At 41.1% G+C, this 27,668-nt stretch overlaps 2 protein-coding genes and 1 non-coding gene across 7 annotated transcripts in view; 1 reads left to right on the top strand and 2 right to left on the bottom strand.

Moving 5' to 3' along the window:
• SUPT7L (SPT7 like, STAGA complex subunit gamma) overlaps nt 1–6,789 on the top strand; it is a 9,155-nt gene extending 2,366 nt beyond the window's left edge. For all 4 annotated transcript variants that reach the window (XM_070428909.1, XM_070428907.1, XM_070428908.1 and 1 more), the window contains 3 exons: nt 3,002–3,326; nt 4,247–4,484; nt 6,110–6,789. In XM_070428909.1, coding sequence (XP_070285010.1) covers nt 3,002–3,326; nt 4,247–4,484; nt 6,110–6,372 — 826 coding nt within the window. In that variant the 3' untranslated portion in view covers nt 6,373–6,789. The remainder of the gene's footprint in view (nt 1–3,001; nt 3,327–4,246; nt 4,485–6,109) is intronic.
• On the bottom strand, nt 4,078–27,668 carry GPN1 (GPN-loop GTPase 1). Of its 2 annotated transcripts, XM_070428912.1 has the most exons (15): nt 27,548–27,668; nt 25,816–25,909; nt 23,659–23,698; nt 22,800–22,866; nt 21,872–21,909; nt 19,199–19,277; nt 18,934–19,028; nt 17,737–17,782; nt 16,761–16,907; nt 15,976–16,058; nt 14,407–14,446; nt 13,523–13,613; nt 10,962–11,069; nt 9,151–9,262; nt 4,078–6,344 (listed from the first exon to the last, which is right to left on the bottom strand). In XM_070428912.1, exons 1-14 carry the CDS (start codon nt 27,656–27,658, stop codon nt 9,180–9,182), a joined length of 1,122 nt encoding a protein of 373 aa, XP_070285013.1. In that variant the 5' UTR covers nt 27,659–27,668; the 3' UTR covers nt 4,078–6,344; nt 9,151–9,179. The 2 variants fall into 2 exon arrangements, with proteins under 2 accessions (XP_070285013.1, XP_070285012.1); XM_070428911.1 differs by having other exon boundaries at nt 4,078–9,262.
• On the bottom strand, nt 5,454–5,554 carry LOC139020229 (small nucleolar RNA SNORA8). The gene has a single exon (XR_011473242.1). It is a non-coding gene; the product is annotated as a small nucleolar RNA SNORA8 (small nucleolar RNA).

Raw genomic sequence — 27,668 nt, 5'->3', positions numbered from 1 at the left:
GTTAAACATGCAATAACTTTTCCATGAGGAAACTAAGAGTTACTGACTTGGCCAAAGTTGCTCAGGTAATTAATGGGAAGTCCAAGACTTGAATCCTGATCTCCAAAGTCTGTATTTTTTTTTTCTGATGCAACAAACATTTATTGAGTGCAAACTATGTACCATGCACTTTACTAGGAGCAAGGTACTACACTGTGTAAAACAGGCCAGTGTGGATTTAGCTCAGTGTCCTCAAATTGAGATGCATAGAGTTATTCTGGCATTATTATTCTGGGATTTTTAAATTATTTATTTTGATAACATAGTTTAAGGAATAATAATATAAAAACATTCTTGATCCTTGCTACTCCATATCTGGTTGAAGACCAGCAGCATCTGCTTCTCCTGGGAGCTTGTTAGAAATGCCATGTCAGGCCCCACCTAAACTCACTGAATTAGAATCTTCATTTTAGCAAATCTCCAGGAATTTCATGCATGTATTTAAGTTTGAGAAGTCCTGCTCCAGATGCTCTGAATGACTGACTTATAACCTAGTACTACTACTAGATGTCAGTGTGTATGTTTGCATTTGGTGCCAAATTACTACCTTTTTCTTTTCATTTTGAAATTTGCCAGACCTTCAGAAATGTTTAAATAACAGTATAATGAACCCCCAAGTACCCTTAACCTGGATTCACCAATTGTTAACATTATGCCATATTTACTTTCTCCCATATGTGTGTGTACACACAAATACATATACACAAACACACTTTTTTATGCCAAATATTTTAAAGTTGCAAACATCACAGTATTTCATGTCTGAATTCTTCAACTTATCCTAAGAGTAAGGAAATTTTCCTATATAATCCCAATGTTATTATTATACCAAAGTAAATGGATGCTAATTAAATGATATCATATAATAAGTCCATATTCAGATTCCACCAGTTATCCCCAAAATATCTTTTGTAGATAATTTTCCACAATCCAGGACCTAATAAAAGATTCATGTATTGCATTTTATTTTTTTAAGAGTTCAGGTAATTTGTTTTGTAGAATGTGCTACTTACTGGATTTGCTAATAATTTCCTCAAGATTAGATTCAGGTTAAATTTGTTTGGCAAAAGTCTACATAATATTGTATATCACTTATTGCATCTGCCTATTGATGATAATAGTACTATTTTCATTGTCACAAACTAATGAGAAAAGAAGAGGAATAGACATAATACGTAAAATTTGCAGTGGGCCAAATGATGTCACTGTGAAGTCTTGGGAATAGTGAATGTGGGAGGAATAACTATGTAATAACATGTATGGCACTTATTCTTATAGAGATGTCCAACTTAAAAACACTTGCTCTGTAGCCAGCAGTGCCATTTTGAGGGCAATTTAGTTAACAAAATAATACCATCCATCATACTAAATTGGTGATGTTATTTAGAATTTTGCAGTTTGTGTCAATTTTCTAACTTTAATTATGAAGAAGAGCTATAAACATCCAAAGTTCATACCTAGTTTGTTTTATACATATTTAAGAAGCTAACAAAAGTAATTTGCATCAGTTATGGGAATGCCAAAAGAATTATTTTCCTTTGAAAATATATAGGTCCATATATTACTCAAGAGAAGCTATCTGTTTATTAGGCACTTCTGAAGCCTAAAGCGTTTGGCATAGATACTGGCCTGGGAAATGATGATGGAAACAGTAAATGAAAAGTTATTTGGCAGTTGGTTTTCTTATAATCCAACTATTGTGTGAATTGCAGTAGTTGCTACTGAGCAGATAACAGTAAAGTGGGTGGATAGTTCCTCCAGCACTCTTTGTACAGCAAATGGTGACACGTGCCACGTACGGAGCAGGGAAGAATCATTTTCTGTATCCTATTTTTTATATTTTAACTACTTACTTACTTCCTTTGTCAAGGGGAGGCAGAGGATAGATAGGAAATCTCAGGAGACAGGTACATTATTACAGGATTGTTAGAAGTTATTTTTAGGAGATCAGACAGCTTTTTGAAGTTTTTTTTTCTTGGAGAGATTAAGATTTCTGCAATAGTGATTAAGTGCAATTTGTTGTATTATGAAGAACATGGGATCTGGAGTCAGAAGCTCCACATGACACTTATTAATTATACCCAAACAACTTTTGGCAAGTGAGCCCCTCTGAACCTGTTTCCTCACCTGCCAAATAGGAATAATAATATGGATGCTACCCATTTCACAGCATAGGAGAGGATAAACATGCCGTGGAAGCTGTATATGTTTTGAGTTGCTTTTATAAAATTGAGTTGCTTTCCCAGTTTTACAAATGGACTGTTGCAGTTATATAAGAATCTCCTAACTGGGACTGTAAATTTCTGAACGGCCATATGTTGCCCAGCATGTGAGAAAACAATGTTCTAGTGAAATAACCTGAGCACCATTGAGCAGTGTCTGAGCTCTACTGTTAAAGTCAATCAGGTCCTAACAGTAATCAAAATTGAGCAATTGGTATAAGAAGGAAACTTCCTTTTTACTAGACACCCTTTTACACTGTTTCTTACAGGCATGTATCGCCTATTCAAGCTTTATGTAATTGGAGGAGCTCAGAGATAAGACTGTGGGTTGCTTAGACACGCCCCATCAAGCAGTAAAGAAAACTGGGGCCCTGACCGGTTTGGCTCAGTGGATAGAGCCTCGGCCTGCGGACTGAAGGGTCCCAGGTTCGATTCCAGTCAAGGGCATGTACCTTGGTTGTGGGCACATCCCCAGTAGGGGGTGTGCAGGAGGCAGCTGATCGATGTTTCTCTCTCATCAATGTTTCTCTCTATCCCTCTCCCTTCCTCTCTGTAAAAAAATCAATAAAAATATTATTTTTTTTTAAAAAGAAAAAGATAACTGGGCTGTGTAACTGCATAGAATTTTCCTGGAAAGCTGGGCCAGTGGTTTGATTGGAATTGTAAAACTGCTAGGGAGACAGGCAGGTCACCCTGTTGCAGGAGCACTCATAACACTACCACCATGTGTCTGCTTTCAGTGGGAAAGGGGAACCTGTGACTGAACTCAGCTGGCACTCCTGCCGGCAGCTCCTCTACCAGGCAGTAGCCACCATCCTGGCCCATGCAGGCTTCGAGTGTGCAAATGAAAGTGTCCTGGAGACCCTAACTGATGTGGCACATGAGTATTGCCTTAAGTTCACCAAGTTGCTGCGCTTTGCTGTGGATCGGGAGGCCCGACTGGGGCAGACGCCTTTTCCTGACGTTATGGAGCAGGTATTCCATGAAGTGGGCATTGGCAGTGTGCTCTCCCTCCAGAAGTTCTGGCAGCACCGCATCAAGGACTATCACAGTTACATGCTACAGGTGAGGCGACGCCCTGGAGGACGCAGCCTAGGGTGCTCTGCAGGATCCCACAATTGCTGTAGAATGCAGAGCACAAGATCTTGGAACAGAGGACATAACCTACTTTCCTCATGGCCCTAGATGAGACTCACTGGCCTCATCAATGACCTGGCCAAACAAAACAGTGAAGTGATACTGCCCACAGGTGGGAAAGCAGGGAGAGACACCATTTTGGGTTAGAACCAGAAATATCTCCTCTCTTAACCACTGTGGCCTTATGCAAGCAATTTGCTCACTGTTTCGGTTTCCCCAAACCTAAAATATTGTAAGGAATTTTTAATGCTGTGTAAGCTGTATACATTTACATATACAACAAAAAGTCTTTGCTAAGTGGTCCAGAGTTCCTATACCATTCATTACCCACCTGGGGTACATATGTTAACTGTTACTTTTTTTTTTTAATATATTTTATTGATTTTTTACAGAGAGGAAGGGAGAGGAATAGAGAGAAACATCGATGAGAGAGAAACATCGATCAGCTGCGTCCTGCACACCTCCCAATGGGGATGTGCCCGCAACCAAGGCACATGCCCCCGACCGGAATCGAACCCGGGACCTTTCAGTCCGCAGACCGACGCTCTATCCACTGAGCCAAACCAGTCATGGCTGTTACTTTTATAGCCAAAAAATGTGATCTTTTGTCCCATTTCTAATTTATCTTTATTTTTCACCTTTATGTAACTTTCAATTAATGACACACACACGCACTCTCTGCAAACAAATTTTCTTTACATGTCAGTCATTTACAAATGCAAACTCAACATCTTAAGCAGATTCCTCCCATTGGCAGTGGGTGCTTTATTCATATTCTGTTGGCTTTTTCATACTATCCAACTTGTTTCCAACATTTCTTTGGAAAATTGTCTCTTGCTTGCCAACAGATTAGTAAGCAACTTTCTGAAGAGTATGAAAGGATTGTCAATCCTGAGAAGGCCTCAGAGGACACTAAACCTGTAAAGATCAAGGAGGAACCTGTGAGTGACATCACCTTCCCGGTCAGTGAGGAACTGGAGGCTGACCTTGCTTCTGGAGACCAGTCACTGCCCATGGGAGTCCTCGGGGCTCAGAGTGAGCGCTTCCCGTCTAACCTGGAGGTTGAGGCTTCACCGCAGGCTTCAAGTAAGAGAAATCAACTTACACTTGATTCTGGGATATCTACCAATCTCAGTACTTTTTACCTTATGGAATTATACTCTGAAGAACAAAAGCGGAAGAGGGCAGAATGAAAAGTCTAAAGACAAGTACAGCTTCATTGATCTAGAGATACCAACATTCTTCTCTTTGTAATTAGAGAACAAGCATTTTTTAAAGAATTCCTAGTTAGGATATGGATGTAATATATGTTGTCCTACTGATTACAAGTTAATTCAGCTGACCCAGCTAGGTAGGCAGATGTCCCCTCCCTCCTTTAATATCTGTGTTGGTCCTTCCTGGTGCTTGTACTCAATTAAGACAACTTCCAGATAAATGAGGAGTGTTAATTGCTCAAGGATATTTGAATAGTCAGGCTTCCTTGCTAGAGTAACGCAACAAATTGGAACCAAAAGCGCTTGCACGGGGCTACACAGGCAGCTGGCCCCTTCTTCCAGGTAGACTCCGCGATGACCTTACAAACCAGGATGACTTGATCCTTAAGTCAGCGAGACTGCAATTAGTCTAGACACTTGGTTCTTTACAAATATAATTTGTCATTTCATCAGTGCTCAAACAGCAAATCCTCCAGTGTGGCATAAACAGAATTAGGCCACATTTCTTACAACTGTGTGGCAGAGCCTTTCACCATGGAGAATGCCCACGGAACAGTATTGCTAGGACACGCAGAGGGCCTTGTTGCAGACTTAGGGGCCATGTCTCTTTTCAGCAGTCCATGAACTGCTAGCATTGTGAAGTGATCATTAACTTTTCATAATGAGATAGGACCAGGGACCCAAACAAAAGGCAGGAAAACAAGGCAGTCCCGTTAAAGGAAGGACGGACAAGCAAACATAACTGAGTAAGAGCCTGTGGTTGTGCCTGCCTTTGGGCCATGAGACAGGGAATCTTGCCACATGCATGCAGTGGTTTTTTTTTGTTTTTTGTTTTTTTTAATAATGTCTCAATAAAAATACCAGGTTTAATATGCACAAAGCCAAGAAAACCAATGATGCCAGATACTGAATTTATATTGCACTGTCCTTTGCATGCATGCAGTTTTACTTCCCTGGTTCAGAAAAATGGGGGTGGGTGAGGGAGGGTGAGGGAAGAAATGGAAAGGAAGATATTCAGAGTTGGTCTAACTTTTTGAAGCAGAGAATTATAACCATATTCTCCAGCCAATAGTCAGAATGTAAGCTGAGCTCAAAGGCCATCAGTCTGCCCTGGGTAGGATATTTATTCTACTTTGTTCCAGCCTTGGCTTACCAGTATAGTAGGTCCTCTGGTTACATCAGAGATCCGTTCCTACGGCTCAGTGAAACGCAATTTATGCCTTAAGTCGGAACCCACCTACATAAGCACCTACATCACTCACATGGAGCACATACACAGCAATGAAGTGAAACAGTAAAAAAAATTTAAAAGAAAGATAACAATTCCTGACCTTTACTGTGGTAAATAAATAATAAAAAAAACATAAAACATATGTCGAAATGACAGAACTTTTTTTTTTTTATAAATGGGAGATGGTGACGTAACCATGAAATGATGTACATCTTGTCCGACGTAACCCGAGGACGGCCTGTAGTTATATGTTCTTCCATTTTTAGGTACAGAGGTAAATGCTTCCCCTCTTTGGAATCTGGCCCACGTGAAAATGGAGCCTCAAGAGAGCGAAGAAGGCAATGTCTCTGGGCACGGTGTGCTGGGCAGCGATGTCTTCGAGGAGCCCATGTCAGGCATGAGTGAAGCTGGAATCCCCCAGAGCCCGGATGACTCAGACAGCAGCTACGGCTCCCACTCCACAGATAGCCTCATGGGATCCTCCCCCGTTTTCAACCAGCGCTGCAAGAAGAGGATTAGGAAAATATAAAAGGAAAAGAGATTTTCTGTCCAAACCTATAAACCCAACAGAAAACCTGATATATTCAGATTTGTTTCCATAGTGATTTGACTCTTAAACACAGTGGATTTTCCTGATTTCAGTGAAATTGGACTTAACCAAACAAGTTTGCATATTACTTTTGCAGTTTTTGTAATTTTCCACACCAACCAAGCCACATTTTACAGGTATGTCATGATGCTGGGATGGTAATCAGATCAGAGCACTGTCTTTGACGGCTGTCCTTGTGACTAGACCCGTTGCTTAGCTTCTCTAAGGCCATTTCTCTTGCACAACTGAGAATTGTACCACTTTGACCCATGTTGCAGGGCTGCTGTGAAGACTAAAATGCTATTAAGCCTCAAGGTTGTGCTTGAATAAGACAAGTAAATGTATGCTGGTATCAGATGTCAGGTTTTTTTTTTAATTTAATTTACTTCATGTTTGGTTGTCATTGGGAATCCAGTACTAACACCTAGCAAGAAATCACTAACCTCTGCACAACTAACCCATCCGGAGTCTTTCTAAAACTTTTGTTGCCCATGAAGTCTCATAAAACCAGGTCTGTGGTAGCACAGCCTTTTTGCTTATTCAGACAGCCCTCTCCTATCCCATCCAGATTTTCTTCTTGCTTCTTTAGATTTGTTCCATCTATCCTCATCCTTGTCTTTATTTCCACTAAAATTTTTAAAATATTTTCTCTATGTACATTTATTTAATTGCCTCTTTCATTTTCTCCTTTGTGAATAAAACAAACAGGAACTGTCCAAAGACCGGTTTGTGCTTATTTTATCTGTTGCATCTGCTTGGCCATCAGAGGCCAGCAGTCCCATTGCTTTGTCAGAATTCTACATCTGCAAATGGTGCTTCTGCTACATGGGTAGCCTCTAAAAAGAGGCTTTCTACTCTACATCGTATCCTGAACTTTACTATTGTCACTCATCCATTCCAGTACTGCCCTACTTAGCATCTGATAGTCTCAATCAGTATTTATTATGTAAATGATGCAGCATTGGAATAATTAGGGGTAATTAGAAAACATGTGCTTTATGCCTTGGTAATAGGTGCCTGCGTGTTAAATTCTGCTGAAGTTTATGGATGCAGATTACTAATCTTGTGCAATTTAGAGCACTCCTTTAATCAAGACCAAAATCAAGACATTATGCCTGCCCTTATGGAGCATATAGTGTAGGCCCGTGGTCGGCAAACTGCGGCTCGCGAGCCACATGCAGCTCTTTGGCCCCTTGAGTGTGGCTCTTCCTAAGCCTTAGGAGTACCCTAATTAAGTTAATAACAATGTACCTACCTATATAGTTTAAGTTTAAAAAATTTGGCTCTCAAAAGAAATTTCAATCATACTGTTGATATTTGGCTCTGTTGACTAATGAGTTTGCCGACCACTGGTGTAGGCCATACAAGTATTCTTTAAGGAAAAAGTATTCAAAGGCACTAAGGGGAAAACCAGGTATGTTCAGAGTTTTGCTGTGCAAATGGTTTCCTCTTATAGATTCAAAATTTAGACCAGTGGTTCCCACTAGGTACAGAATATTGAAATTAATACTTCATGGTAAAATAAAATGCTTTTATTTTTAGAATGATTAAATTGGAGAAGAGGCACCAGATGGTAAAAGTTGGGGTCCTCTGATAAAGCAAATCATATAACTGATACCTGAGATTCATCTGGCCTAGAACTGTCCCAGGTTGTTTGGGTTGTTAGCGCAGTGGTTCAAACAGATTGCTGGGCCCCACCCCCCGTTTCTGATTCAGGTATTCAGTGTTCCATTTCTAACAATTTCCCTGGTGATGCTTATGCTTCTGGCCCAGAGACCACACTTCCAAAACCATTGGAGGACAGATTAGGCAGGGAAAAATTCCTTAGGAAAAATGCACTACATTTTGAGATACTGTGAAGAATGGAGGCAGGGTAAACCATGATTGTTATATATGGAATGTACACTTGACCCAAGTCCACGGCCTTCGGAAAATCACCAAGCATATTTTGCATTAAGTTCAAAGTAAAATGCAAACAGGGCGTGGCTCTATACCTGGTTACTAGGTGTGTGTAACCAGGGAAACTTTAGTAAACATCACCTTACTGAGTCAGGTTTGGACATGTGTCTTTAAACCTCTCTGATCAACAGAAGTGAAATTATTTATAATTATAAAATTTTCTTATTTTAAATTCTGACAGGCAGGCTTATACCAAAGTTAAAATTAAAAACTCTATCCAAGTCACCATCAAAAACAGGATTCTTATTAATTACATGTTTTGTCCACTTTCTTCAACAAACCTATAATGAGCTACCAAGCATTTCACATCAACATTGACTGGTTGCCAAGGAGACTCTACTGCCACTCTGTACAAACTCATGTTTCTTATCTCCCATTCTGCTAAAAGGAGGGAAACTCATGGGTCAAGGGCAAGATGCTTGGGAAATAGAGGCTATAAATACAGCCTAATAATAGAGATCTGAAGTGAACAATATGTTCTCTATTCCATCCGTTAGCAGCAAAAGTACTTGAGTTCAAATGATAAAACGTGAAGGTTTACAGGCAGAACACCAGCATCCAAGAACAGTCAGAAAATCCTTCCTTGTAAAATCCTAGGGAAAGGCCACAGGCAATCAACATCTACCTGCCAGGTCCACATTTCTTCTATCCTTGGCTTCACTGGAGTCAGGAAATCTCCCTAATGAGAGAAACTCTGCTATTCTGTACAAAACTGTTCTTTATAGTAACCCCAATCAGAGGTAAGGATAGTTTCTTCACCGAGTTCCAAACTTTTGGACATCTAGAAACTATTTGTTTCTCTTCCAGTACTGTGCCATTGATTCTTGCATAAAATTCCGGAACGCTGGCTCTTCATGGCTTTCCTCCGTAACTGCAAGGAAAGAAAGGTCAATTCTTTACAAACTCTCCCATTAGACAGGTAGATGAGACCTGCTGCTACCTGTCCATCAGACACAGCTCTGTTTCTAAGAAACTAAGTGTTCACTCCTCGCAGTCAGGAAAAATCTCCCAGAGCATGCTTACCATGTGGCCCCAAATGTACAGTTTCTTTTATCTGTAAGTGGGGGGGAGGGGGGAGGGAACCCCTCATAAAGTAACTAAAATGAGGTTCCACTTCTATTTTTATCCAAAGGAAATGAAAACATGTCCACACCAAGATCTGTTAATGAATGTTAATAGCAGCTTTAGTTATCAGAGTTAAAATCTGGAAATAACCCAAATGTCAACCAGGTGGTGAATGCACAAGTTGTGATAGATCCATATAATGGAGTATTACTCACATGTAAAAAACACTACTAATACATGCAACAAATCACAAAAGCATTACACTGACTGAAAAAAGTTGAACGCAAGTGAAATACTGTCATTCCAATTATATGACAATCTGGAAAAGGCAAAATTATAGGAACAGAAATTAGATCAGTGATTGCCGGGAACTAGGTATGCAGGAAGGGACTGAATAAAAACGGCATGAGAGAACTTCGGGGGTAATGGGTGTTCTGTATCTTGATTATGACGGTGGTTACAAGACTAGATGTGTTAAAACTCCTCTCTCATGCCTGAGCTTTTCCCATCCTTTTCTTCTTCCCCAAAGGCACCTTCCCTTTGCCTTTCTCTCTCCTAAGCTCCAAGGGCCCTCTTGGAGGGCCTCACTTCTACTACCTCTGTAACTTTCTAAATAAACGTTCTCTTATAATTTGGGGCGGGAATGCACAACTCACCAAACTAGAAACTTTTAAAAGGTGGATTTTACTCTATAAATTATACTTCAATAAATCTGATTACATGAGGCACTTTACATGTTAGCATCCAGTACACTGGAATAAAGAGAAGTTTGCTCTTGGTCATAGCGAGGATCTAAAAGGGTTGTTTCAAGAAATAGATTCTGTTCACATTCCATAAAACTATGCCAAGTTAACCCTTTTGGGTTTCCAGAGCCATTTTAACCTCAAAGTGTTACTTGTAGTCTCTTCTGACTAGTTCAGGTCTGCTGAGGCCTCCTTATGTATTCTTAAAGCAATTACAATAAACAAAATCCTAGATTCCTTAGACTGAGTCAGGACCTAACTTGAGAAGACAGATAATAAAAGGCCTGTAATCAGCTCAATATTAACCATTCAGCAGGAAGGCCAGGAACTCCCAATGCAGGAGACTCTTTCCTGGTGCTATACCTTAACCATCTCCTCTCCCCCCAATTTTTTTTCTTTTTTGTTAATACTCACCCAAGGATATTTTTTCCATTGATTTTTTTTCTTTTTAGACAGAGTGAAAGGGAGGGGGAGAGAGTGAGAGAGAAACATCGATGTGAGAGACACACATAGATTGGTTGCCTCCCATACACACCCAGACTGAGGCTGGGGATCAAGCCTACAACCGAGGTACATGCCCCTGACCAGAATCTAACTTGCAACCCTTCAATCTGCAGGACAATTCTCTAACCACTGAGCAATTGGCTATGGCTCCTCTCCCCTATTACTGGATGCATATTCAAGACCTTCTCTTAACAAGAAGGTCCTGACCAAACTATGTGAGGATAAGCAACTAGTCTGTTTTCATGAGCCACCTCTCACCTCTGTGGTCAATATCATCAGTGTCGCTGTCTGCTTCTTCATCCTCTTCATCCAAGGTTCCCCGAGTCAGGATCAAGTCAGAAGGGTCCCGCCCAGAAGGTAAGCTGTCTACAGAGAAAACACCAGCAGCATGTCATGAACACATGCCTCCTCCAAAAGGTGATTCTGAATCGGTAAATAACTACCATTTTTAATTTGGATGGATGAAAGTGGTCATGATAAAATGCAGGATCCTACTTCTCCCAAATGTATTGTTAATACCACATAACATTTCAAGTCTAATTCACAAAGTGCTTTCACTATTCTAATAAGTCAAGAGGTCTTTTTATTTTTTAGGTTTTGTTTTTCTTTAATATATATATTTTTTAATATATTTTATTGATTTTTTACAGAGAGGAAGGGAGAGGGATAGAGAGTTAGAAACATCGATGAGAGAGAAACATTGACCAGCTGCCTCCTGCACATCTCCTACTGGGAGTGTGCCCGAAACCAACGTACATGCCCTTGACCGGAATCGAACCCGGGACCTTTCAGTCCGCAGGCCGACGCTCTATCCACTGAGCCAAACCGGTTTCGGCATTTAATATATTTTTTTATTGATTTCAGAGAGGAAGGGAGAGGGAGAGATAGAAACATCGATGATGAGAGAGAATCATTGATTGGCTGCCTCCTGCACACTCCCTTTTGGGGATTGAGCCTGCAACCCGGGCATGTGCCCCTGACCGAAATCAAACTCAAGACCCTTCAGTCCACAGCCTGGCGCTCTAACCACTGAGCAAAACCAGCTAGGGCTGAAGATCTTGTTTTTAAACTAAGGAAAATAATTCTCAAGTAGCTTGTCTTAGTAGGAATGTCATTTTTTTTAAAATATATTTTATTGATTTTTTACAGAGAGGAAGGGAGAGGGATAGAGAGTTAGAAACATCGATGAGAGAGAAATATCAATCAACTGCCTCCTGCACACTCCCCACTGGGGACGTGCCTGCAACCAAGGTACATGCCCTTGACTGGAATCGAACCTGGGACCCTTGAGTCAGCAGGCCGACACTCTATCCACTGAGCCAAACCAGTCAGGGCGGAATGTCATTCTTTATAAAAATATATATTTTTAATTGATTTCAGAGAAGAAGGGAGAGGGAGAGAGAGAGAAACATCAATGATGAGAGAGAATCATTAATTGGCTGCCTCCCACATGCCCCACACTGGGGATCGAGCCCACAACCCAAGCATATGTCCTGACGGGGAATCCAATCGTGACCCCCAGGCTCATAGGTCGATGCTCAACCCCTAAGCCATGCCAGCCAGGCTCATTCATTTTTAATAGCTGACAGGTTAGAATAGACTATGCATTTCCTTATGAAGGCTCAAGACGTTCGAGCAGATCCAGAGTGCTGGTGAGTCAAGGGTCAGTGTGGAGCACCGAGGAAGCTTCCTGGTGGAAATTAAGTGCAGAAAGGGTCAGAAGAGAGCACAGTGTAAAATGACCCAGAGCAGAGGAACCAGGGTATTATTCAGAAATAAGATGGGTGGGGGGAGATTATGGAAAACTGAATATAATAATAGAGGCAAATTCCCTACTTAGGGAAACTCCATAGGGCTGAGCTCCAATAATCAGGAAGAAGTATAATCAGGTCATTCCTCGGCAGGGGATTCTGCCTACAGGGGTCGGTTTCTGTAAGAACCTGAAACCGTGCCAAGTAACCTAAAGCCATGGGAGGACATGACCACTCTCTCTTCAGGTGCCTAAGAGGTCAAGCAGGATGAGCTGGGGAGTAGGGTGTCAAAAAGCAGCAACACCAAGGGGCACAAAGCTCAAGTGGCCCGGCCCTGAGAAAGAATGACGGCATGGTGTGCCAACTGTCACTGCTTCATTCTGTGCCCAACTCAGAATTACACAACTGTACTTGTGATTTCCTCAAGTGACTGACTGAAACTCCTCCAACTTTTAGCAGGTTATCTAGGGACAGCAGACCCTTTGCAACAGATTTAACAGTTGCCACTTCGTGTATTCATGAGTGATTCCAAAGACCACAGCACATAGAAATTGATGTTGCTGAGGTGTGCAACCAGGACAGCATAGGCAAGTTCATGTAACTGGTCAACCCAGTCCATTTCTAGCATCTCCTTCAAGCAGCTTTGCATGTTCTCTACTAGGAGTATAGCAATAGCTTTCCTGAATAGAACTTCACTCCTTTAAAGGCCAGCCTATCAGTAAGTGTGGATGGGTGGGAGTGTATACATTTAACTATGAGTACCAACCTAGAAATCCCTAGAGAATCAATGACAAAACTAACTCAAAAGTAGCAGAATAAAAAAACTAATGTACAAAAATTAAAAGTTTTGTACACACAAACATCATCAGAAGATATAATCGTTCAAAAAAACTATTTCCAACACTAAAAAGAAAAAAATCCTTGAAATAAATTTAATAAGAAATATGCAAACCCTACATAAGGAAAACATCCCCCTCTTATCTTTCCGCTCTTAAATATAAGTGTCTTCCTGCCGAGTAGAAATAACATATCCACTTTCAGTCCCTAACACCAGAGACCCTCCAATACCTGTAGCAGCTCCTGTGTCCAAGGCAACAGAGCCCATATCTTTCTGAAGGCGTTCTAGTTGTTCTTTCTGCTGCTGGTTCTGTGCACTGGCCTGTACATGTAGAAAAAGACTATCATTAGATCCAAAAAAGAGCCCCAAGTCAGATGTATCTTCTGATTGGAGATGACCAATTATACAAATGCCAGAGACTTCCTAAACATTGAGGCAGATAAGGGATGGCTGATATGGATAGAAACACTGAGCAGTATGGGCCCAAATTAGCAGTTCAGGCTGGAGGGCTCTGGAGACTGAATCAGAAGTTCCAGGAACTGGACACAAAATACACCAAAAGACCCCTCAAGCAGATACAGCAATAAGGCTCGGTGATATGGAGCCCAGTGCGACCAATGGGGACAGGACACCTGATCCGTTGAAATGAGAGTTGTGAACCACCTCTCTTTTCCTAAACAAAACTCTACAACTAGCCTTTAAATGGACCTTGGAGTAGGGGCGGGGGTAGAGTGCAATAAGGGCTTAGCACATACAACAAGAAAATCTGATTTAAAAATTTTTTTTAAATATATTGATTTTAGAGGGAGGGGAATGGGAGGGGGCGAGGACACATCAATTTGTTGGCATATCAGAATGACGCTCTAACCATTGAGTTTCCTTGCCAGGGCAGAAAAATCTGGCTTTTAAAACTTCAAATAAAGAAAAGAAAAATAATTTAAGGGGCCTTTCTACATCCAGACAGCACACATAGACATTTATAAATTTAAATTAACAAGTATCTAAAAGACACACTGATGGCCGAAACAAAAGTATTAATGGCAGGGGGAGAAGTGTATGGTTTGAGGTTGTTTTTTTAGTGGCCCTAAAACACACAATCAGCCTCCTCTCTTACCAGTGATTTCTTCAGACGTTCATATTCAGGACGATACTCCCTGAAAGAGAAACAATTTCTAAATTGCTGTGTTTAAACTATGTCCTGCCTGCCCGCACATCCCTCTGTTTTCCTAGAGATCTGAAAATAAAAAAAGGTCTTATGTCAGGCATAACAAGTGTAACTCACTGAAATGCTATCCCTATGGAATTAAAAGCCAAGGTACCGCCCTAGCCGGCTTGGCTCAGTGGACAGAGCGTCAGTCTGTGGACTGAAGAGTCCCAAGTACGATTCCGGCCAAGGGCACATGCCTGGGTTGCGGCCTTGATCCCCAGTAGGGGGTGTGCAGGAGGCAGGCGATCAATGATTCTCTCTCATTGATGTTTCTACCTCTTCTCCTTCCTTCCTCTCTGAAATCAATATATATATATATATATATTTTTTTTTTTTTTTTAAAGCCAAGGTACCTGTCCTCACCCAGGAAACTAGAAAAAAGAAAAATCTCTGACTGCTGAGCTGGAAAGATTAACTCTAGAGACATTGACTAATGAGCTTATTAGCATTCATATGGATAAACATTTGAGATGAGTAAAAGAAGCGAGGACTGTTGGGTTCAGGAAGCCCAATATATATTAACTTTTAATTATGTGGTTTTAACAGGGCAACTATGAAAGGACACAAAACAGTCTTTTCCTAAGGCTTTGGTCACACATGATCACACACACACACACACACACACAAAACCCTTATCTAATGAATCAAACTCAAAAAAATGTGTCTGAAAACTACAATGTGTTTGTTAGGATCTTGCTAATTATGGGGCCACAGGAGCATGTGGGGATGCAGCCAACTAACAGCTACAGACCTAAGGAAAGTATCTACATGCTCTGACTCCACTTTCCTTTAGGTAAATGGAATTCCAATATTAATTATGACAAGTGATAACAATCATTTATTATGAAATGTGCTTACTATGTGGCAGCAATTGCACTGGGTGCTCCAGATGTTTTCTCAAATAATTCTCACAACGACCTTAGCAATCCATGCTATTATCCCTGAACTACAACTGAGGAAACTTGCAGAAGTTACTCATTAAGTGGAGGAAACAGAAAGCCAACTCTTAACTGTCTGACTCCAAAGCATTAAAGCTAATGGGGTCATCCAATGTGGAAAACGGCCAAATCAAGTCTGCTGCCTATTTTTATAATAATGTTTTACTGGAACACAGCCACGTTCGTTCATTTATAAACTGTCAATGGATGCTTTTTTGCTACAACGACAGAGTTGAACAGTTGCAAGAGAGATCACAAAGTCCACGAAGTCTAAAATGATTATTACGTGGCTTTTCACAAAAAGTCTGGTGACTCCTGCCTGCTCTTACTCATTAAATACAGTGAAGATTTTATACTCCTATTTTTTAAAAACAGTTAATGGGGATTAGTTACCCCTAAGTGTGGTCAGTACACATACGCATGGCAAATGTAATATATATACTATGAAAACCAAAAAGCTTTGCCTGGCAAAATTGCTATCATATCAGAATTGTGGGTCATTAAGAATGTCATCAATAGAATTCTCCTTTGTTCTCACCGTTCATATTCTTCCGCAGCACTGGTGACTTGCACGAAGAGTTCATCTAAGCCTGTACCCAGAACAGCAGACACACCTACCACCTGACAAAAGCAACATTAATGCCACTGAGCAAAGAGATGTATATTTTTTAATGGTGTAGATTATTTTGTTCAAATTTCATAAAAATCTTCACAAAGAAGTTCAGATACTTAAAGAAGTCTCTGGCAAAGAATAAAAGCTAAACCAGAAAGCAGCATGTCTACTAAAAAGTCATGGAAATAAGTCTAAGGAAAATAGAGAATTGAACAAGAAAGATAATTAGGGACAAACAAGTAGCAGGGCTTTTTATCTATTCTCTATCAAATCAAACCACTGTCTGTTCTCTATGAAAATTAGTATCTCAGTGCCTTTACTTGGGCAATTAACATACGCTCTGCCACCCACACCCACTTTTGCTTATACAAATCTTACCCTTCCTTCAAAGCATACCTCTAAAGCTATATCCTCCAACATTTCTCATGTCAAGGGATCTTCCCTCTCACTACCATCAGGGCCAAATTCCAATCTTTCTTAATTCTGTTTTAATTCTGTGTGTAGCCTTCTCTCTAACTAGACCATAAACTCTCTGAGGGTAGGGTCTCTATCTATTCATCTATAAACCTCCAGTATTTAATAAGTTAATGCTTTAAAATTTACTTTTCAAAAAGTAAGGAACTTCCTTCCTAAGATGGTTCAAAGCCAGCCCTATTGGGTTAAGAGGTTATCTGGGGAAACTGTCGGTATGAGCAGAAGAGAAAGTTTACCCTGAGTGAGCTGTAAAATTCATCTAACACCAAGCTCATTGAATGAGTCAGGTTACTGACATATGTAGTCTCTTGATTCAAGGCATCTTGGAAAGCCTCAAAATCTTGCATCCATTCCACTGCAAAGCTGTGATCAATGATGTCAGTCTGCAACAGAGAGAAGCCAACTATGAGAAACCAGAGATGAGTTTAGAGACCAAATAATGCCCCTCCCCCCCTTTTTTTAATTAAGTAGTGATAATAACAAGCAATTATTCAGGGGTGAGGGGAGGTAGAAGAGGGTATGGGGGACAAATAGTGACGGAAGGAGACTTGACTTGGGGTGATGAACACACAATAGTGTACAGATGATGTATTACAGAATTGTACATCTGAAACATATATAGTGTTATTAACCAATGTCACCCAATAAATGCAATAAAAATAAAGAAAGAAAGCAATCATTCATATATTTTCTTTCTCTGCTTTCCCCAGTTCCTCTTCCACTACAACAAGCCATAAAGAACCAAGACTGCTGTATGGAGTTAATTAAATGAAGTTACATGTTCTCTTCACGATCCACTGCCAAGTCACCATGACCACGGTGGATGCCAGCCCAGTCCAGGCTCTACAGTCAACTAGTCTGCTGTCCTAGCTATCAACCAACAGGGAAGGTTTGTCTTTTTGTTTTAGTTGCCACTTCCAATAGACTAGCAGTCCCATCTCCGCCCACTGTCTCGATTCTGAGGAATAATCCACACCCTACAAGTGAGGGGCTGCTCTATCTAGGCTGAAATAACGTGGGATGAAAGTCAGTGATAAATACTCAATCTGACTGAATCTTCTCCCTAGAAGTGCCCACGACTGTTTCAGTTAAGCTTGAATCTACTCTCCTGCCTCTAAATAACATTTCCCGCCTATTCCAAATCTTCCAATAACACAAAGTTCTGATGAAAAACAAATACAGTACTGAATCACAACAGAAGGATCCACTTACTTTATTCATGACCACAATGAAAGGAAGCTTGGTTTTGTACAAGATGCTAAAAAATCAAACATCAAAACATTATTAGTAAAAACACTTCAGCTCTTGTTTACCATGTCAGTCAGTTGGAATTGAGTAAAGGGGACTGAGTTCAGACTCTAAGTATAAGGTATCCATTCTTACAAGGCACATGTCCTCCTCTCCCAAGAGAAAAACCACCCCCACCATCACAACAAACACACACACATAACTCTCTTTCTTTAAGAATGCTTTGCTACTGATTCTGTTTTCTCTGTGTGTGTGTGTGTCTGGTTGCTTGTTTTTACCAAATAATTGTCTTTTAAACAACTAATATAAAAATGAGCAAATGGCCCTACCTGTTTTGGCTCAGTGGATAGAACATCAGCCTATGGACTGAAGGGTCCCAGGTTCAATTCCAGACAAGGGCACATGCCTGGGTTGTGTGCTTGATCCCCAGAAGGGGACGTGCAGGAGGCAGCCAATCAATGTTTCTCTCTCATCATTGATGTTTCTATCTCTCTTTCCCTCTCCCTTCCTCTCTGAAATCAATAAAGATATATATATATTTTTAAATGAGCAAATGCTGTCAGTCATCAGATTTCTATTTGGACTAGGATTTCTTGCAACAAATAAGAGACATCCCTAATCATACTTGAAGGGGCAAATGTTGGTGATGGCTTTTCTGCACCCCCAAAAATCAAATTCTCTCAGCTTCAATAACGGCATGCCTTGCTCCTAGATCTAATGTACTCACATAACCTAGTGAGGCATGTCCTTCCTCTCCTAATCATACCACAGTTGGGGCAAACCTGTGTATTTTAGAATTATGGATAAACCTTTTTACTCATAATCTCTCCCCATGTTATAATTTCCCATGTTATCATTATACAGAAAAGGAGCTCTGTTTTATTTAGACTTGGATTTCATTGAACTGGGAGCAACTACCAGAAGATTCATATTCATACACTACCTCTTTCTGTAGCAAGCAAGGAGGAAGATGAGAAGTTGCTGACAGAGAATGCCAAAAGCACATGTGCCTCTTTTCTCTTCTGACCCCTCCCCAACTCACAACCACTAAACTGAGTGGCAAACCTGAATGAGCACAAATCTAGGGATAAGCACTCAGGACTCAAAGAAGAGGAGGCCTCATACCTTGATGTGATATCATGCCCAGCAATAATCAATTACCTGCAGGCATAGAGCATGTTGGACATGAAGGTCACTGGGTTGGTACTTCTTGATGTGTCCATTACATAAATGACAATCGTTGGAAATGAGGATGCCTAAAGCCACAAAATAATCAAAGCCTTAGCCAGAGGGCTCATGATCTGTCCCCAGGTTTTTCCTATCTTAGCAAGAGAGAACCATTTTACAGAGCTTTAATTACTCTCTTCTGCATAAGGTCCCAGGCAATAAAAAGAGTCTAGCTCTCAGTAATACCTACAATACTCACCAGGGCCTCTGTGATGATTGTCCCAGAAGCTGACCAGGTGAACACTTCAATCTGCCCAGGTGTGTCAATCAAGACATATCTGTGTCAAGAAAGACCATTAAAGAAGTATTACACTTGTACAATGCTGAAAATATTCCATTACACAAAACACCAAACTACTGGTTATCCAACACTGGAATACCCTCTTCCCATTGCCAAGTCTACCTTCCTCCCGTTGTCTCTGAAATGCATACCACATTCCCCCAGGCTTTGTTCAATGTCCAATATTCATGCTAATGGATAAGAGCAGCAGTGCAGCCCAAACCGGTTTGGCTCAGTGGATAGAGCGTCGGCCTGCAGAGTGGGGGGTCCCGGGTTCAATTCTGGTCAAGGGCATGTACCTTGGTTGCGGGCACATCCCCAGTGGGGGGCGTGCGGGAGGCAGCTGATCAATGTTTCTCTCTCATCAATGTTTCTAACTCTCTATCCCTCTCCCTTCCTCTCTGTAAAAAATCAATAGAATATATTTTTTTTTTAAAAAAAAGAGCAGCAGTACATAAATTACTGCAAATGATCACAGGGGACTGTGTGATAGTTATAGATACACATTGCATTAAAAATGAGGTAAGAAAAACCAGAATATAAGTCTCTTGAGAAACTATCCAGTTGCTTAGGGGAGGGGGTGGGACAGGCGAGTGATAGCTAAAGAATACAGGGTTTCTTGTTGAGGTGATGAAAATGATCTAAAATTGCTGATAGTTGCACAATTCTGTGACTATACTAAAAGTCAGTGAATTGTACACTTTAAATGGGAGAATTGCATGGAATGTGACTTATATCTCAATAAAGCTGTTTTAAAAATGAGCAAAAAATTTAAATAGACACTTCTACAAATATATACCAATGACCAATAAATAGATGAAATGATGCTCAATATCATTAATCCTGGAGGGAATACAAATCAAAACCATATTGCAATACCACCTCACACCCACACACCCACTAAGACAGTTATAATAAAAAACAAAGATATAACAAATATTGACAAGGACTTGGAGAAACTGGGACCCTCATACACTGCTGGTGGGAATGTAAAATGGTGCAGCCAATAGGAGCTGGGGAAAAAGAAAGATTGCTAATGTGTACGACATTTCTTTTGGGATAAAAACATTCTGAAATTAGATAGTAGGAATCAATACACAATTTTATGAGTATACTAAACACCACTAAATTGTATAAATTAAAGGAGTGTACTTTATGGTATATGAGTTTATATCTCAAGGAAGATTTTTTTATATATATTTGATTTCAGAGAGGAAGAAAGAGGGAGAGAGAGAGAGAAACATCAATGATGAGCGAGAATCATTGATCAGCTGTCTCCTGCATGCCCCCTACAGGGGATTGAGCATGCAACCTGGGCATGTGCCCTTGACGGGAATTGAACCCAGGATCCTTCAGTCCACAGGCCAACACTCTATTCACTGAGCCAAACCAGCTGGGGCTCAAGAAAAATATTTTTTAAAACTACCTCTTTTATGATCCTATTTTTGCAAAACACCTATCCCTCCATTTTTCTACTTATGTATATATGCATAGAAACATATGAAATGATAGTCACTGATAGTAATAATAATGATAGTTATTTCTAGTGGGTCTAGTGCAGTGATGGCGAACCTTTTGAGCTCGGCATGTCAGCATTTTGAAAAACCCTAACTTAACTCTGGTGCCGTGTCACATATAGAAATTTTTTGATATTTGCAACCATAGTAAAACAAAGATTTATATTTTTGATATTTATTTTATATATTTAAATGCCATTTAACAAAAAAAAAATCAACCAAAAAAATGAGTTCACATGTCACCTCTGACAGGCGTGTCATAGGTTCGCCATTGCTGGTCTAGTGGGTGATAACTGCACCTTTTAAATTATGTATGGTTTGAATTGGTTTTTTTTTAAATATATTTTTACTGATTTCAGAGGGAAAGGAAGAGGGAAGGAGAGAGAGCCAGAAACATCAATGATGAGAGAGAATCATGGATCAGCTGCCTCCTGCATGCTCCCTACTGAGGATCAAGCCCACAACCTGGGCATGTGCCCTGATGGGGAATCGAACCATGATCTCCTGGTGCATGACCTCTGAACCATACCAACCCAGTTGAATTCTTTGTAAGGGTCATATATCTTTTTTTATCAAAATAATGAATTATCTTTCTTTTTTTTAAAAAGCAAACCTATTAAAAAACTATTAACAGTTAATCTATTAACAGTGGGTAATAACATGAACAAATACGTTATTTTATATTTTGATGCTTTTAAAATTAAAAAACAATTATTCTCTCTGATTTATGTAAATTATATTCGTTTAAATAAGAGTTAGAAAGATGTTTCAGAGATTTTAATACCAACAAATATGGTTTCCCAAGAGAAAACAGAGACAAAGTTTCAAAATATCTCCTAAGAAGCCATGGGCATATACCAAAGAGGCTGGGGATAGAATACTATTAAATTTAGCTCTACACTATACAGCATCTTAATGATTTTCTTGACTATCTTTTTTTCACTTCTAATAGATTCATCTTAATCAAAATTCTTTCAAAACTTAATGCTAACCCAAAATCTTTCAAAAAAGCCTAGAAACATGTTAACATGTTAACTACAGAGTAATAAACAGGCGCTAAACTGAAATCACTTACTTAGACATGTTCTGGGCCTTTTCAATAAATTTCATCACCTAAAAGAAAAAGATGCCAATTACAACAGGAGCCGATTTCAGCATAAAATCACAGGGCCCTCTCCACGTGGCCTGCTTTATAGGTACCATCAACTACTGAATCTCTGTATTCTCAATCTCAGGACACCAACTAATAAACTCACTGAACCACAGAAACAAAACCACATCAGCAGCATTGCAGCACCCTGGAGCACAAGGCAAGGGTCTGAGAAGCTGATAACTATTTGTCACAAGTTTAAAAAGCCCCATTATTTTTCTGCTCCATGCCTGCTAGCTCATCTCTCCCCCAATCCCTTTATTCCATCCTCAGGATAACACTATATGCCAATAACAGATCAAGAAACAAACACGGTCTCCTGTATTTGTTTTACTGGCTGTCCCAAATATTAAATATGAAGTGTTCATAAAACTGATCATCCTCTCATACTAGTAGCCTATTTCTCTGTCTACCAAAATGCCTATTTATTTTCTACTGGAGACCCGGTGCACGAATTCATGCACGAGTGAGGTCCGGTCAGCCTGCCCCAGTCGGGGTGATCAGGCTGGGCCAGCCAGGGGAAGGGGACCACCAGGTGAAGGAGATGCGGGAGGTTGGATGGCCAGCCCTGCCCCCAATTGGGGTGGGGGGGAAATTAGAGGCGGGGGCAGCCAGGGGGAGGAGCCGAAGGTGGTTGGCAGGCCAGCCCCACCCCCTGTCGAACTCCCGGTCAAACTCCCAGTCGAGGGGACAATTTGCATATTAGCCTTTTATTATATAGGAGGATATTTATATCCCAGGTTAATTGCTCTTCTTTCCCAACATGTTAACTACATGTTATCAAACTAAGGTATTTAAGAGCCATTGGTTTTTACACAGTCATGCCTATATGAGTGAAAACAGACAGACATACCTGATCAAATCTAGTAGCAAAGAGATTGAGTGAGGTCACTATGCCACCGTTGGGTCCAAGTCCATATCTAAACACTACGTTGAGGATTTAAATTATTTATAGATGAAATCAGATGATAAAGCTCATACCCAGGACATCACTCACACAAACATTATAATATTAGTGGTCCATTAATGAATATTGGCAAGCTAATCCTTGACTTAGTATGTACCACACAGCTGTAACTTCATAGAAAACATTCATCAAGATCTTCTTCATTTATTTGTTGTTTTAAGGAGGGCCAGGCAAAATGAACAAACTAAAGGGACCAAAACATAATAGACAGATGCATCAGGCAGTGACAGCCTGCTAGCATTAGCTATTAAGATCATCTATACAACACTCCTTGCTCTGATCCTCACTAATCAAGCAACTTGCTGATTATAATTAGTTTTCCTACCTAGACTTACCTAGAGGCAAAGTACACATTTCACACAGCAATGTACCAAGAGGTGATCCTACTCATTTCTGGGTTTCCCAGTTTGAAGAGGTGATGACCAATGGATGTAGCTTCCAAGGCAATGCTACTTTCTGGGTCCTAGGCAAACTACCAGCTAGCCTCTCATTATCTACGCCCTCTAATTACAACAGCCTGCCGTCTGGGAATTTGGTAAAAAAAATAAATCGCAAGTCCAAAGAATATTTCTAATCACCTACAATACTTTTTCCCAGCTTCATCTTTCATTTTCCTAATAAAATGACTTTAAAGTAATCAAAATGATTTTGCTAGTATATTTCACAAGGAAACCCAAAAACATTCCTTCAAAGCTGCAAAATACAGAGAGAGAGTCAACACCAAAGAAGACGTAAAAAAGGATACTGTTTCATGACTTCTTTATACTTCACAGTGTCACGAATATCTGGGGAAAGAGGGTGAAGAATTAATTAGAATTTAACACATAAAAAACAATATAGCTTGAGGCTCTCCACCAATAATATCCTAAGCCAAGAGGTCTCTCAAGTCATCTCTGATCCCCTGAGGAAAAAAAATAAGTTTCCCTCTAAGCATGAGTTACTTTTCAAATTTGTTTTGTAATTTTTAAGCCAAGATCATTGAACTGTGATGAAAAAGAAGCAAAATTGTGAGGAAAAGAATAGAAGGGCAGAAGGTGTCCTGTACTTTCTCTATCAGCAAGAAATGAAAAGTAGCTTTTAGTATTCTCTTGTCAGCATTCTCTTCTACCAGCTTCACAATGGTTCCTGTCCTTACAAAGGATAGCTGTCAAGTCCCCCATGAAGAATGTTAGATTACAACTTCTCAAGCTACGGTTGAGATGTTCTGAGATAGGGAGAAAAGTTTTGTGCACTTAAACACCTTGTCAGTAACCATATGAATAGAAAAAGGGCGCTAAATCAAGAAAAAAATGTTTATTTCTTATTAACTGCTACTGATAACAAAGGTAATGCAGACATGATTTTTAAAAAGGAATTAATTTATCCAGTAATATCTAACTAAACCTATCTACCAGTCTATAAACCTACCCCATCAACTATTAGAATTCCATCCTTTAAGTGAGATGATGGGAGATTTTTTTCCCCAAATCCTTTGCCATATATATATGTGTGTGTGTGTGTGTGTGTGTGTGTGTGTGTGTGTGTATATACATATATATCCAGCAAACCTTCAGTGCAGAGGACAATGCTCACCTAACTGAGCCACACTGGCCAGAGCACAATCTCTGCTTCTTAATATAAGGCCTTCCTTTGTTTGGGTTATAAGCATCTTAACAGGATTAAGAAGAGATAAAAAGATTACCACAGTGAAAGTCTAGATCAGGAAGCCTAGATCCTATCAAGAAACATGACACTGGATCACCTCCATTTTCATCTTTTTATAGTCACAGATTCCTATTAGGATAACTGGGTACCTCCCCCCAAAACAATGCACATATGCATACCTATGCACATTTTTCCATGTAACTTTGGGAGTGGAAGCAAATCATTAAGTGAACTACCACACAAGAACCATTATACTCTAACTAAACTTTGAGAAAAATCTATACATATAAAACCCTAATATGCAAATAGACCGAAGGGCGGGACAACCAAACAACCGGTCACTATGACATGCACTGACCACCAGGGGGTGCGCACGGAACATAAAGGGCCACGGCGCGATGGGGGAGGTGAGCGGGGGCGCCAGACCAAGGCAGGGCGCCAGTCACTGTCGTCCGGTGAGCCTCTGGTGGTTACTGAAAATTCTTTGCTCCTATGCACTGCGGTCCCGCCATGCTCGCACCTGCTGGTGTCGGCCCTGCTTGCACCAGCTGCCAGCACCGGCCCCGATCACTCGGCACTGTCAGCAGGTGCGAGCCGCTGCCAGCCCCAATCACCCCTGAGGGCTTCTCCACCTCCCTCTACTCCTGAGGGGCAATCAGGGCAGCAGCCACAGCTCACACTCACTGACAATGCCGGCCCTGCTCACACCTGCTCCTGGCGCCGGCCTCAATTGCTCCGCGTCGTCAGCAGGTGTGAGTGGGGCTGGCACTGTCAGCACATGGGACCGGGGCTGCCGGCAGACAGAGGGACCAGAGGCCAAGGCAGGAGGAGCTGGGTGGGGGCATGGAGGATGGGCCAAGTCCTGCCTCTGTTCCCACCACAGCCTTGTGGTCCACAGTTCCTTTCAAGGTGCACGAATTCATGCACTGAGCCCCTAGTAAACTAAAGAAAGAGGTGCATATATCAGAGCCTGCTGAAGGGTTTAGGGCCTAGAAGTGAGAAGCCACTTCATTTTCCCAAACAACAATAGCCTGATACCTCAGGGTCAGAAAGGAGAAATAACACTGAGTAGAAAGGAAACAAAGGGAAAGGAGTAAACAAAGAGAAAATGTGAATAAGGCAGAAGCCTGTTCAAGAATTCTAGCAAATCCATGGGAAATGAAAGTAGGTAGTTTAGAAAAAAATGAAAGCATTGAAAACTGGCAGGCTGGAGAGTTTCCATTCCAAGAAACTTTCTACAAAATGGTAGTTTACTCACCAATATTGGCAGGAAAGGGAACTTCATGCACAGCTGGGTCGAGATTGATCACATAGGGCGGAGAGCCTTGGCTATGCAGATGTCCTGTGAGCCTCTGCAGAGATGTGAGGTGCGGGATGGAGACAGACAAAGAGGGCATGATAAGAGGACAAAGGACATTTCCCCCTATCTGAAATACTCACCTCCAACATTCAACTCTCAGTTGAAATGCAACCTTTCTTTATTACCCATTTAACAGAGCCTCCTCTTCCCTCCATCACTTATTTACTTGCTTTGTGTGGGGTTTTTATCCTATCACCTCCAATAAACCAGTAGTACCATGAATGCAGAACCTTGTCAGCCTCATTTTCACTGTATCCCCATTGCCTGTGTTTGCCTCAAAATGATGACAGTAACCAGGCAGCAAATGCTCCGAAGAATGAAAGTTTTGCAGTTTCTTTTACTTGTGCATTTGGAATTAAGGAGGAAGATGACATAAAGTTGGAGAAAGAAAGGCGGAAAGTGGATGGTTAATAAGATTACATGCTCTCTTGAAAAAGAGGCATTTCAAAGGTGAGTTGCCGAAACCGGTTTGGCTCAGTGGATAGAGCATCGGCCTGCGGACTGAAAGGTCCCAGGTTTGATTCCGGTCAAGGGCATGTACCTGGGTTGCATGCACATCCCCAGTGGGGGATGTGTAGGAGGCAGCTGATCGATGTTTCTAGCTCTCCATCTCTCTCCCTTCCTCTCTGTAAAAAATCAATAAAATATATTAAAAAAAAAAAAAGTTTAAAAAAAAAAAAAGGTGAGTTAACCCAGATGCCCACACACACAAAAAAATGAACAGGACTTGCTTAGAGCACATGTAAACATTTTACCAAAGAAGTTATATGCTGGGGTGTGACTACCCACCAAGACCTGCCCAGTTAAGAATTTATGATCCATATTATCTCACTCATATGTGGAATCTAATGAACAAAATAAACAAAATAGAAACAGGCTCATGGATAGAGAACAGACTGACAACTGTCAGAGGAGAAGTAGGGTTGCAGTGCTGGGTGAAAAAGGTGAAGAGGTTAAACAAAGAACAAAACTCACAGGCACAGACAACAGCACGGCGACTGCCAGAGGGCAAGAAGGGCACGGGTTGGTAGAAGAGGGCAAAGGGGGGGATAAATGGAGAAGGAAGGAGACCTGACGGGGTGGAGAACACGATACAATATACAGATGTACTACAGACTGGACACCTGAAACCGATGTAATTTTATTAACCAATTGCACCCCAACAAATTCAATTAAAAACTAATTTATGATCCAAACTCCCTGTGAGGTTAGAAATAGAAACAGGCTCATAGAGAACAAACTGACTACTGTCAGAGGAGAGGTGGGGTTGCAGTTATTATACTTATTACAGCACTCCTTTTCTGTTCACACATGAACTATGACAGGTGCACAAGAAATACCTAATTCTTTAGCCATCTATACCCAAAGCCTGTGTGGTAGCACTCTGCACTCTATGAATCGCCAGTTACTTGTAAGCCTCTGCCTCCAAGTCAGCAATTCTGCCGGCAGGACAACCGCAGCACCACGTGTAAGCGGCACCAGGTATGCACTCCGGGCGCCTTGCGGTCTCGCCGAGGACCCCCGGAAGCCACGCGCCGGCCCTCCCGCTCCTCGGGAAGCCCTCCCCTCCCTTCCCCGGCCTCCCACCGCCTCTCGCGCACACCTGCTTCGCCCGCGCCATGTACCTCACCTGTACGAAGGTGGTTTTCCCAGACCCCGCCATCCCCAACACCAACAGACACACTGGGGGCCGAGGACCCCCGGACGCCTGAGGATCGACTGCAGCCGCGGGCGCCGCCATCTTCCTCCTG

Source organism: Myotis yumanensis, unplaced genomic scaffold (genome assembly GCF_028538775.1).
Source record: "Myotis yumanensis isolate MYYU_CA2020_CCGP unplaced genomic scaffold, mMyoYum1.0.hap1 SCAF_11, whole genome shotgun sequence".
Taxonomy (NCBI): Eukaryota; Metazoa; Chordata; class Mammalia; order Chiroptera; family Vespertilionidae; genus Myotis; species Myotis yumanensis.
The sequence above is the reverse complement of the archived record's forward strand: the minus strand, read 5'-3'. Positions and strand labels throughout refer to the sequence as shown.

Coding starts and splice junctions, on each gene's coding strand:
- GPN1 (XM_070428911.1), bottom strand. CDS start 27,658: ATGGCGGCGCCCGCGGCTGCAGTCGATCCTCAGGCGTCCGGGGGTCCT. Junction 25,910..27,547: donor GGAAAACCACCTTCGTACAG/GTGAGGTACATG, acceptor ACATCTCTGCAG/AGGCTCACAGGACATCTGCA. Junction 11,070..13,522: donor GGACACAGGAGCTGCTACAG/GTATTGGAGGGT, acceptor TTTTCTCTGTAG/ACAGCTTACCTTCTGGGCGG.